The 13,552-nt window shown below is 39.4% G+C and overlaps 1 protein-coding gene across 2 annotated transcripts in view; it reads left to right on the top strand.

Annotated features, from left to right (window-relative positions):
• The window catches only part of SH3RF3 (SH3 domain containing ring finger 3), a 316,246-nt gene that overhangs the window by 190,306 nt on the left and 112,388 nt on the right, over nt 1-13,552 (top strand). For both annotated transcript variants that reach the window (XM_069970913.1, XM_069970912.1), the window contains exon 3: nt 2,384-2,479. In XM_069970913.1, coding sequence (XP_069827014.1) covers nt 2,384-2,479 — 96 coding nt within the window. The remainder of the gene's footprint in view (nt 1-2,383; nt 2,480-13,552) is intronic.

Raw genomic sequence — 13,552 nt, 5'->3', positions numbered from 1 at the left:
CCACCAGGACACCTTAAAGAGGAGCATTTTTAACCCTTTAGTTATATATATATATATATATATATATATATTTGAAGTCCAACAGCACTTTGCTCCTGATGCTTCCTCATGTCTGGTGTTCCCTTTGTGCTCCATCCGCATAGTAATCAGATCTATAGAAACATAGAAACAAGTGTTATTATTTCATATATTTATTATATAAATATATTTACAATTTGACAGATAATATACTGTAAATATATATATATATATATATATATATGTATATTATTTTTTTTCTTCAAAGTAATTATGGTATGATAAAATTTTAGGGTTTTATATGTGAGACATGTGAAACACCATATACTATTAGTAGAGCAAAAATTATTGAAAAGGTGCATTATCAGGCTATGTTCACACACAGTATATTTGTTCAGGTTTGCAACCAAAATTAGGAGTGGATTAAAAACACAGAAAGGCTATGTTCCCACATTGTTGAAATTTAGCGGTTGGCCATCATTTAATGGCAAATAACAGCCGTTATTTCAAAACAACGGCCATTGTTTTAGAATAACAGAAATTATTTGCCATTAAATGACAGCCTTCCACTAAATTTCAGCAGTATGTGATCATAACCTTTCTGTGTTTTCAATCCACTCTTGGTTTTGGTTGCAAAATACTGACCAAAATACTGACCAAAAATACAGTGTGTGAACATAGCCTTTCTGTGTTTTCAATCCACTCCTGGTTTTGGTTGCAAAAATACTGCCTCACCTTGACAAATATATTTCCAAAGTACCAAAACAAAAAAACATATTACCTGATTTGGATATTTGACTTATAGTGTCCCTGTCATTTAAAAAAAAACTCTTGCCATGTCACATATGAACACAAATCAAAACTTTTAACATGACTATGTAACATGTTGAAAGGTTTTTCAAATAACACGGACACTTTATTTGAGCACACAGGCATAAATTATAGTGGATCTACACCAGTTCAGAGCCTCACATAGGTTGCTGCTTCTCCAGCTTCCAGCCCACTGATTGGCTGAGCGGGCTGTCAGTGACCCAGAAGCTGGAGGAAGTGCAGGCAGGTAAAGCATCATCTAGTTTAAAGCCCGGCAGCTAATTAGTAGACAGTGGCTACATTCTCACAGCGGAATGAAAATATGCTGCGAGAATGCTGAGCCATGGGCCATAACGGTACCGAATTTGGTTGGGAAACTCACAGCCCGAACTTCGCAGCGATACTATATTTGTGAATCCACCCTAAGGGTATGTTCACACTGGGTAAATTAGGCGGAATCGACATGTCACTTCATAGACAGGCCATGGCACACCTCCATACCTCCCAACGATCTCCAGATCGGCCCCCGACTTCTTTGTTTTAAATACCGAGGGGGTTGCTTGTATTGTTAGTATTGTTGATACCTATGACCCACTAGTAAATGGTTTCGATAATAAGGGGAGTCAATAAATCTAGCTGGGTGAGAGGAGCATATAAATATGCTGGTCTAGATAAATTCCCTCTTAAGCGAGTACTGATTGTATCTCTTATTAACAGATTGTAAGCTTATGCAAGTGTTATTGTAATGTGCGATTTTGTCTATGTATATACCCGCAGAATTATAAAAAGCTGCAGAAAATGTTGGTGTTATATAATTAAAACAATTATTATACAACGCTGCAAAATATGACAGATAAACATGTAAAAAGAAGACAAGCTCATCCATCGAGACTGTCCTTTTCATTTTTTTTTTACAATAGATATATGTTTCTTATATTAATTTTTGCTCCCAAACATGCACTATGTCTTATTTTCAGGGGATGTCTTATTTTTCCATGAAGAAGAATTCACACTTCAAAAAAATTAACATTTATTAAATATTGTAGTTGTCATCCCAAACCAGCATAACCAGACAACCCACCACCTCCCACCACTCCCCTCCCCTCCGGTCTTAAGTTTGAAAAAGCTCCTATTGATGGAGCGAAACGTCGCTGGTCTTCCTGTGTGTCTTCACATGCAATAAATTTTTCACTTAGTTTTTTCACCTAAGTCTGGAGTGTTGCGGTCATTTTTCAAAGATTATTTGGCTACACCTGTGGATCAAGGTGGGACGGCAGGCACACAGCAGATATTCTCATCTTTGAGTGCTGCGGAAAATAGTTTTTTCCTAGATAGATAGATAGATAGATAGACAGTCAGATAGATAGATAGATAGATAGATAGATGATTGATAGATAATAGACAGATGATAGATTATTACATAGATAGATAGATAGATAGATAGATAGATAGATAGATAGATAAATAGATCATATAGATGTCTGTATATTTATAATGTATTTCATGTATTTTTTCTGTCAAACCCAGTGACATGACTTTTTTTTTTTTTTTTTAGGATGAAATTCTGACTGTGATCAGACGCGTAGATGATAATTGGGCTGAAGGAATGTTGGGAGACAAGATTGGGATCTTTCCTATTCTCTATGTAGAGGTGAGAGAATCCACTCATGGACATACTGTACATGTGGAGCAAGAGGCGAAATGAGAATTATTATATATTACAGAGCAAATAGTATTTGTATATTTAATGTGTGGATGTCAGATATTGTGCTCCAATATGAGGAGTTATAAAGCGTTGTTGGTATCTTGATACTTTTATAATGTAAGACTAGAAACATAGTCATTATCTGTGTATAAAACGATGCTAAATGGATCTAAAGTAGAACAGATGTTTTGTGTCACAGTCATTTTGTTTTTGTATTGCCCTTTCACATGTAGGCGTATACTCTGTTAGTAAGCTATCCACAGTCCTTTAGGTCATTTACATCAATCATTCTATTTCCATGCCTGGCCTAAGTCAGGAGTTTCCATTGTAATTGATCCTGGTCTGCATGACACACAGTAACATCTGAATACAGTATACAGAGATATATGTCTAGTACGTGTTAGGGAGATCACCGGCACTACTATGGATTGGATCCGGACCTTGTGTCGTGTGTCTAGGACTTGCACAAATCCCTGCGTCGGGGTGCACTTCAATAGAAAGACATAGCAATAGCGTTCATAGTAGAAGAAAGATGAAAGCACTCACCGCTCTGATGCAAGGTGTCTTTTTATTTCGTAGTAGATAAAAACATGGACAAATTAGTCCTGCAGGACGGCAGATGCTAGCTCCTACACAAACATCTCTTTCATGACGGCCATTTCGCGCGCATGCGCGCTTCGTCAGATGAACGCTCCTCCCGCAGGTCTCTAGATAAGTACCTAAGATGACGTCTGCGGGTGGGCGTAACAACAAAAAAGGGGGTGATTCAACCTTTTAAAAACATTTTAAAAAAACATTGTTAGCTATGTTCAATGGTTGTGACTATAGGTTTTAGAATAATATAAATCTATATAAACATTCCCAGCTCTATCCTCTCATTAAGACCGCTGTTCCCTTGTGCTCCTGTTGCCAGTATTAAGCGGGCTTCAATTTTTAATAATTCAGTGTTGCTATCTTGTCCTGCCTTATTGTGGACTCTTCTGAGCCCTATGAATTTAAGGCAGGTAGTGTCGGCATTATGTTGTTGATTAACGTGTTCAATGATTCTCATTGTGCTTTTTTTGTTTTTTATTGCATATATGTGTTCATAGAATCTACGATGTAGTGGTCGTAGGGTCTTCCCTATATAGAAAAGCCCGCAAGTACATATGATGGCGTACACTACGCCTCTTGTTCTACAACAGATGAACTCATTAATATCACATTGTATGCCTCCTAGAGTGATTGTTTTTGCAGTAAGTGCCTGGTCACACCACGAGCAATTACCGCATCTGAACATGCCACTGGGTGCCGTTGAATTCAACCAAGTTTGTTCTTGTATTGTTTTATTATTTTTAAATTTGCTATGGACTAGGATATCTTTTAAATTTTTGCATCTTTTATATGCAACAACGGGTTTTTTTGAAAAATGTTCTGATAATATTGGGTCTTTTTGGATCAGATACCAATTTTTGTTGATTATTTCTTTAATAGTATTTGCCATTGGGCTATATTTAAAAGTGAAGGTGAAATTTGGTCTATGTGTTCTAGAGCTACAACTATTCTTTTCCTTTTTCTTATATAGTAAGGATTTTCTATCGATTGAAAAGGCCCTTTCCTCTGACGCTCGCAAATCGCACTCCGGGTAACCCCGCTGCAGTAAACGACAGGTAAGTTCCCTTGCTTTCTCTTTATATGTGTCATCTGAACTGTTAATGCGTCTTAGTCTTAAATATTGCCCAAAGGGTACTGCTGTTTTTACGTGAGGGGGATGATAACTGGTGTGGTGCAGTAAGGAATTACATGCTGTGGGTTTACGGTAACTATTAACTGATATACTGTTGTTAGTTACTTTGACAATGGTGTCTAAAAATTCCATTTCTGTTGGGCTGATTTTACTAGTGAATCTCATACTAAAATCATTCTGGTTGATATATTTAACAAAGTCATCAAAGGCTCTGGGGGTATCGTTCCATATTATAAATATATCGTCCACATAGCGATAATAAGCGCTTATCGCCAGTGTGAACGGATTATCATTACTGAAAATTTTTCTCTTTTCAAACTCCCCTAAAAATAGATTAGCTAGGGTACATGCCACCGGTGTACCCATCGCGGTACCATTTTGTTGCTGGTACCACGTTTTATCAAATATGAAAGCATTATTTTCCAGAATGAGTTTCAGAGAATCACAAATAAAACCTACAAAACTATCACTTTTCCCTATTTTTTGAAGCATCTCGCCTATTATTTTCACTCCTAGGGATTGCGGTATGTTTGTGTACAGGCTTTCTACGTCGATAGACGCCAAGAAAGCCCCTGGTGGTAGGACACATGTATCTATTACTTTCAAAAATTCATTAGTATCTTTGATCAGTGCTGGCACTTCGTCCAGAAGGGGCCTGAGGAGCCAATCAATATATTGGGAAATTGGTTCAGTAATGGATCCAATCCCGGAGACGATAGGTCTCCCGGGTGGGCATATAAGCGATTTATGTATTTTCGGGACGAAGTACCAGCACGGATGTTTGGGAATTTTTGGCAGAAGTTTTTCTGCTTTACCTGGAGAAATAATATTTTTTTCTACATATTTTTGTAGCAAGGACCGTAATTTTTCTTTGATTTTTTCTGTGGGGTTTGCTGCTAATTTTTACTTTACGCCAATTACAAAACAACAAAAACATTGAAATCAAAAAAGCCGACAAGGGGGGAAATGTAGTCCTAATGAATAAAACATATTATCAGGAAGAAGCACTAAGACAATTAGGGGACACAAAGACATACATAAAATTAGCAGCAAACCCCACAGAAAAAATCAAAGAAAAATTACGGTCCTTGCTACAAAAATATGTAGAAAAAAATATTATTTCTCCAGGTAAAGCAGAAAAACTTCTGCCAAAAATTCCCAAACATCCGTGCTGGTACTTCGTCCCGAAAATACATAAATCGCTTATATGCCCACCCGGGAGACCTATCGTCTCCGGGATTGGATCCATTACTGAACCAATTTCCCAATATATTGATTAGCTCCTCAGGCCCCTTCTGGACGAAGTGCCAGCACTGATCAAAGATACTAATGAATTTTTGAAAGTAATAGATACATGTGTCCTACCACCAGGGGCTTTCTTGGCGTCTATCGACGTAGAAAGCCTGTACACAAACATACCGCAATCCCTAGGAGTGAAAATAATAGGCGAGATGCTTCAAAAAATAGGGAAAAGTGATAGTTTTGTAGGTTTTATTTGTGATTCTCTGAAACTCATTCTGGAAAATAATGCTTTCATATTTGATAAAACGTGGTACCAGCAACAAAATGGTACCGCGATGGGTACACCGGTGGCATGTACCCTAGCTAATCTATTTTTAGGGGAGTTTGAAAAGAGAAAAATTTTCAGTACTGATAATCCGTTCACACTGGCGATAAGCGCTTATTATCGCTATGTGGACGATATATTTATAATATGGAACGATACCCCCAGAGCCTTTGATGACTTTGTTAAATATATCAACCAGAATGATTTTAGTATGAGATTCACTAGTAAAATCAGCCCAACAGAAATGGAATTTTTAGACACCATTGTCAAAGTAACTAACAACAGTATATCAGTTAATAGTTACCGTAAACCCACAGCATGTAATTCCTTACTGCACCACACCAGTTATCATCCCCCTCACGTAAAAACAGCAGTACCCTTTGGGCAATATTTAAGACTAAGACGCATTAACAGTTCAGATGACACATATAAAGAGAAAGCAAGGGAACTTACCTGTCGTTTACTGCAGCGGGGTTACCCGGAGTGCGATTTGCGAGCGTCAGAGGAAAGGGCCTTTTCAATCGATAGAAAATCCTTACTATATAAGAAAAAGGAAAAGAATAGTTGTAGCTCTAGAACACATAGACCAAATTTCACCTTCACTTTTAAATATAGCCCAATGGCAAATACTATTAAAGAAATAATCAACAAAAATTGGTATCTGATCCAAAAAGACCCAATATTATCAGAACATTTTTCAAAAAAACCCGTTGTTGCATATAAAAGATGCAAAAATTTAAAAGATATCCTAGTCCATAGCAAATTTAAAAATAATAAAACAATACAAGAACAAACTTGGTTGAATTCAACGGCACCCAGTGGCATGTTCAGATGCGGTAATTGCTCGTGGTGTGACCAGGCACTTACTGCAAAAACAATCACTCTAGGAGGCATACAATGTGATATTAATGAGTTCATCTGTTGTAGAACAAGAGGCGTAGTGTACGCCATCATATGTACTTGCGGGCTTTTCTATATAGGGAAGACCCTACGACCACTACATCGTAGATTCTATGAACACATATATGCAATAAAAAACAAAAAAAGCACAATGAGAATCATTGAACACGTTAATCAACAACATAATGCCGACACTACCTGCCTTAAATTCATAGGGCTCAGAAGAGTCCACAATAAGGCAGGACAAGATAGCAACACTGAATTATTAAAAATTGAAGCACGCTTAATACTGGCAACAGGAGCACAAGGGAACAGCGGTCTTAATGAGAGGATAGAGCTGGGAATGTTTATATAGATTTATATTATTCTAAAACCTATAGTCACAACCATTGAACATAGCTAACAATGTTTTTTTTTTAAATGTTTTTAAAAGGTTGAATCACCCCCTTTTTTGTTGTTACGCCCACCCGCAGACGTCATCTTAGGTACTTATCTAGAGACCTGCGGGAGGAGCGTTCATCTGACGAAGCGCGCATGCGCGCGAAATGGCCGTCATGAAAGAGATGTTTGTGTAGGAGCTAGCATCTGCCGTCCTGCAGGACTAATTTGTCCATGTTTTTATCTACTACGAAATAAAAAGACACCTTGCATCAGAGCGGTGAGTGCTTTCATCTTTCTTCTACTATGAACGCAGAGATATATGTCTATTATCAGATGACCTTTACTGTATATTATAAGCCATAAATATGGTTAAAAAAATATAGTTATAAAATATATATATATCTCTAGAATCACTGAAGGAATCCAGAAAATCAAATGTTAAACAGTATTTTATCCCATTAAAAGCCTTTACTTTACAACATAATATTTCAACTCTATCACTAAGTCTTTTTCATGCCGCACCCAACACCCCAACTCCCAAGATCCTTCTCTGCTTGCGTCCACTTGTATTTTTTGGCACATCTGTACTCTTGCATCCCATTTCCACCATGTTTTGGAGTGCTGTGATTTCTTTGCAGCATAGAACCAGGTCTGGCTAAAGCAGGATAACAGTGGGGTCAGGGTTGGCTGGGCGGGCAGGTTCTGGCCCTGTGTCTTGTAATAGAAGATTGATAAAGAGGTTCTGCTTCTTTAAAGGTAAACTATAAGCAGGTTAAATGAATCTACCACCCCCAGAGCACTGAACTGGTCTGCCCCTGGCCGGCCCACTCCACCAATAAACATCAAAGGGGCGGGCCAGCCGGGGACGGATCGTTGCTCTGGGGGCCGTAGTCCCGCCCTTAGTGCTCCAAGCGGCCTTACTAGAGGCGGGAATAAAGTACAAACTGCACATAAATATCACTGAGGATGAGACTTCATGTCCTGTGCGCAGAAGGGAGCTATTAGCATGTTGGATTCATCTAACCTGCTGATATGCAGCAATCTGCTGAACATATATAATTACTGCATAATGCACACATCTTTACATGAAATTAGTACCATTTTTGCAGTAACATAAGTAAAGACATTTCTGTTTCTACATTACTTTTTTTCTTTGTCATAGAAAAATATAATTTGCTTTTATGTACTTTAGGATCTTCTAGAGTAGCTTTTACACATTTGATATATGCATTTTAGGTAATTCCCTGCAACTATACTTAACAAGACAGCACTGGGACATTATCTATAAAATATTTGCTTGTGTTAAACACTGTGACGTCAGAGATATTTAACTCTAGTGATTCCAAAAGATCATTTGAAGTGCTGCATACTAGTCTAACCTTGTAAGACAGGGGTGTCAAAACTTCGGCCCTCCAACTGTTACAAAACTACTATTCCCATCAAGCCTGGACAGCCAAAGCTTTAGCTTTGGATGTGTAGAAGTTGAGATTGTTGGAAGCAAATGGTAGTATACATATGTACAAAGCTTTATAAAAACTGATTCCCTGAAAATTGAGAGTTCTTTTTGTGGTGGAGAATGAGCAGCAGAGGGCTAAAGTTCTATACTCTGTATTACTGAGGTTGCTGTTATCATTATACATAATGTTATCTACTAATTACATTTTGTGCCAATTTCATTCATATGCTTTCTGCCTTAGAAGTGTTGTCTCGGATGATAATCCTATTCATGTGAATAGTACTAAGCTATAGTACCAGACCACAGTGCCATTTTGTCTATTTTTTAAACCTGCACAACCCTTAGAATAACTAATAAATTTAGGAAGCTTTGACAGCTAGCCTGCCATGACTCCCATGTTGGTTTAAAAACTGCTAATAGCCCTATACTAAGCTCAGAGTTACCCTCATGTAAGGCTGATACTTACAAGGGTATTCCATTTAAACATAACTTTTCATCAGTTGCTGCCCATGGTTAGACAATTCCTTCCATACTTTTTATTATCTATTCCATCTCCTTCCCCCCAGTTCTCAGCTGCTGCTTTCAGCTGAATACACAAAAAACTGTGTGTGAGCTTTTCTCTTCCCCCTACCTTCCTAGATGGCTGATTTAAACAAGTCCCTGGCAAGCTTTATCTGCAACTTTGTACCAACTTTGTAATGCCGGGAGGGTTATTTACAGTGAATTCATCAACAACTTGACCTCAGATTAACCCTCCCAGAATTACAAAGAAGCTACAAAGCTGAACACACTGATTCCACTGGCCTATCACTTGTGATATTAAATATACAAATTATTGCGCGTTTAGTCTAACAAATAAACATGTATAAGCCCATATACCAAAACCCATACAATACCAAAAATTATAATTTTTATTTCATCAAAATAAAATTAAATAATCACAAAATGAATCACATGATGTTATGAGATTTCACAAAAATCCTAATGCAACACAAGGTGGAATATATTTCAACCCAATCAGCTGTTGAACTCCATAGGTTCATGAGTGACTTCATCACCAGCAATATTCTTCCTTCTGTGTTTTCACTGAGGTTCCAATCCCACTCTCCCCAATATATAAGATCTTCATAAATATATCCATGATGTCTTAAGACGGACATTAGGGGTTGAATCTATTTCCACTCCGGTTGTGTGCAAGCCAGGGATGCATTGGTATGACTGTCCTGTCGGAGCGGTGAAGGGCGCGTTGCGCATATCCATCTGCATTTCATCCAGCAGATATGCATTCCACCTCCCGTTGCCGGATCCTGAAGAGGAGTTAGTCTCAGCTTCTCCCTGGACTTGAGCCTTATTTCCAGGAGGTGACATCTCATATTGTCCTATATAGAAAGAGCAGATGATAACAGCAGAGACATGCCCCCCTGAGGAAGAGACCATTACAAGAAATGTGCCCTGGGGAGTACCTGATATAGCATGATATGGGTGAGTGGTAACTGCAGGACTTAGGGCCCTATTCCACGGGCCGGGCAACAATGTAAACGAGCGCCGATCTGCTAGATCAGCGCTCGTTTACTGGGCCGATTCCATGGCCCTGATGATCGTTTATCGAGGGCTGCAGGGACATCGTTACCGATGTCTTTGCAGCCCTTGCAGCATACTTTACCTAGCAGGGCTTCTCCCGTGCTCCGTCTTCCTCCCCGGGTCCCGCAGTGCAGCATCAGCTTCGGTGCGGCCTAACTGAGCTGTCAGACCGCTTAGCCAATCACTGGCCGCGGTCGGTCGCCGCAGTGCACCGCTATTCCACCGTAGCGCTGTGCTGGTGGCGAACAACGATTTTAGGTTTGGACCTAAATGAACGATCAGCTGATGACACGATCATCGGCTGATCGTTCTCTCTATTCCACCGAGCGATAATCGGCCGAATAGGGCCGATTCGGCCGATTATCGCTCCCGTGGAATAGGCCCCTGACTCTCAGCTCTGTAGTTGAGACTAGGGGTCAGGGCTTATTATCCCTGGCATTGGGAGGCTGGATTTGGACTTAACCCCTTGTGCAGATTTGGATTATTGTGCTATATGTTGCACTCATGAATCAATGGAGTTCACTAGCTGATTGAGTTGAAGTATATTCCACCTTGTGTTGCATTAGGATTATTCTGGAATCTCAGAACATGATTTTGTGATTGTATGTTTTGAGGAAATAAAAATTATAACTTTGCTACAAAGTTGCAGATCCAGCCTTCCAGGGACTTAAAGGGGTTATCCAGCGCTACAAAAACATGGCCACTTTTCCCCCTTCTGTTGTCTCCAGTTCAGGTGCAGTTTGCAATTAAGCTCCATTTACTTCAATGGAACTGAGTTTCAAAACCCCACCCAAACTGGAGACAACAGTAGGGGGAAAGTGGCCATGTTTTTGTAGCGCTGGATAACCCCTTTAATTGATACAGTAAGTATGGAAGGAATTGTTAGTCTCACCATGGGCAGCAACATATAAAAAGTTATGTGTCAGCAGGTAAATTCACACGGACGGATCCGCTGGGAGTCTCACGCACGAAATTCTCAGTTAATCCACAATACACGTATTAATATTAATAGGGATAATACGTGTGCTGCGGATTAGCTGCGGATTTCGTGCGTGAGACTCCCAGCGGATCCGCCCGTGTGAATTTACCCTTAAGGTCATGAAACTCACACATTTGAGAACAATATTGTTTAATGTCCTGGCTGCCGCCATAGCAAGTGTTCAGAAAGTGAGATCCCCTTGTTAGGTGTATGATGTCCTCTAGATTGAGTTTTCCAGCCTTTTTCCATTTCAGCTATAACTGACAATAAGAAGAGTGCTAGAGCTGCCTCATAACTGAGAAGAGGGGCCAGGGCAGCTGTCATTACGGAGAGATTCGGGCACATAAGAAGAGGGACCCACATCCTGGACCCTTGCTGTGGAGACGTCCATAAGATTAAACAATATTTTTCTTAATTTCGTAAGCTACATGATGGAGACACCAGGTATAATCACACTCCCCTCTCTGACCTTCATATAGGGATGTCAGACTTTCTTTAAAGAGAATCTGTCATTTTTATATCATGCTCAGGGCTTGAGACACTGGCTATAGCTGATAGGGGCATAAAACAAACTACCTGTCTCTTAACTGATGGATGTTTGTAAAATTGTAAAAGCATGTTTTCCATTCAAGCTCAAGTACCATAGAGGACATGCTGAACTGCATCACCCTTCCAGCCCTCCCTGCCCTGCATGACTAATGGCCTAATGCTGGAAGCCAAACCTTGTACTCGCATTCTATAATTCTAGGGTTGGTAAACGCACTTTGTATGGTTTATGAGTTTCCCAGTTACAATTTTTTAGTGTTCACCAGAGCAATAGTAGTCACTGAAACACCAAGCACTGCTTGGCACATCAAATGTAGGTTTGATGTTCCTAAGCCCTAATGGATACCTTTTTAGCATCAAAAGACATCTTATCAAGTATATGGCCCATACTCTTATATTTAATGAGAAAACTTGCTGTATGAATAAAAGTGCGCTTACATCAGAGATTTTTTACTTCATTACTTTGTTTTTATTAAATTTATTTTAAATGCCATTTTTTCTAACAAATAATTATATCCAGCATTACTACGGTAATGGCAGTGTTCCCCACCTCCTGCACTCCGGATACTTTTGTTACTGAATAATTACTCCAGCGCTTTTGATTCCACAAAGTTCTGAACAATAGATCCTCAGAAAAGACTTCATTAATGGAGGATTTGTTAGTTAATTGCTTTGTGCAGAAGTGGACCAATTAGCCCACTAGAAACCTTCGCATTAACCAGAACGGTAGAGTCACATTTTTTTCTTTGCTTTTCTAACTGCTCAGAAATTTATATTATAACTTAGATTCAGGGCGAGAACAACGCTCTCTAGTGATAATCATCACATTAGCTTGTATTATTATGCAGAAGACCATCTTCTGAACCTCCAAAACTTTTTGAAGTTGGAAATAGGCAGCAGGTTCTTTCTGCCTAATCAGATGTGAGCCAGACAGGTCAGCCCAATGCCTTAATCCTTACTGCCAACCACAGCGCAGATTCTATGGGCAACGTGACCTAATTAAGCTCTTACATGTCTGCCATTATGTTTCGTAGATGAGTTGGGTGGCACTTGTGACACCGCTTTTTTCAGGCACCCTATTTCCCAATGAGAAGTCTTTGTACTGCAGAATAATGCATGCTCCTGTGAGCTTAAAGGAAAAGTCTCGTGAAAAAGTTTATTAAAGTATTGTATTGTCACCCAAAAGTTATACAAATCACCAATATACCTTTATTAAAGGAAATGCAAATAAAGTGCTTTTTTCCCTGCACTTACTACTGCATCAAGGCTTCACTTCCTGGATAACATGGTGATGTCACGAGCCGACTCCCAGAGCTGTGCGGGCTGTGGCTGCTGAAGAGGATGATGGCAGGGGGATGCTCAGTGTCCCTCCAGTGCCCTGTGTCCCTCAGTGTCCCCCCGCCATCATCCTCTCCAGCAGCCACAGCCCACACAGCTCTGGGAGTCGGATCGTGACATCACTATGTTATCCAGGAAGTGAAGCCTTGATGTAGTAGTAAGTGCAGGGAAAAAAGCACTTTATGTGCATTTCCTGTAATAAGTGTATATTGGTGATTTATAAAACTTTTGGGTGACAATACAATACTTTAATAAAAAATTGTTGTCGGACTTCTCCTTTAAATGCTGTCACCATTAGGTCGCTTACAGTAATATGCAATGTGTAAGGTATCCTGATGTACAGAAGTGTATCTGTATGACAGGTTTCCTTTAAAGCTACAAATCAATGAACTATTGAGTAAACCATAAAAGCTAGCTGTTACATGTTATCCTGGTAGACAATAGCTTGGAATGCACCTCTTTAGTAATTCACCCATAATGAAGGCCTATTGTGTCCCATAAGATGTCATTCGCACAAACTGCATTTTTATACATTCCATTTTGGT

The sequence above is a fragment of the Dendropsophus ebraccatus genome, chromosome 5, assembly GCF_027789765.1.
Source record: "Dendropsophus ebraccatus isolate aDenEbr1 chromosome 5, aDenEbr1.pat, whole genome shotgun sequence".
In the NCBI taxonomy this organism is placed as follows: domain Eukaryota; kingdom Metazoa; phylum Chordata; class Amphibia; order Anura; family Hylidae; genus Dendropsophus; species Dendropsophus ebraccatus.
The sequence above is the reverse complement of the archived record's forward strand: the minus strand, read 5'-3'. Positions and strand labels throughout refer to the sequence as shown.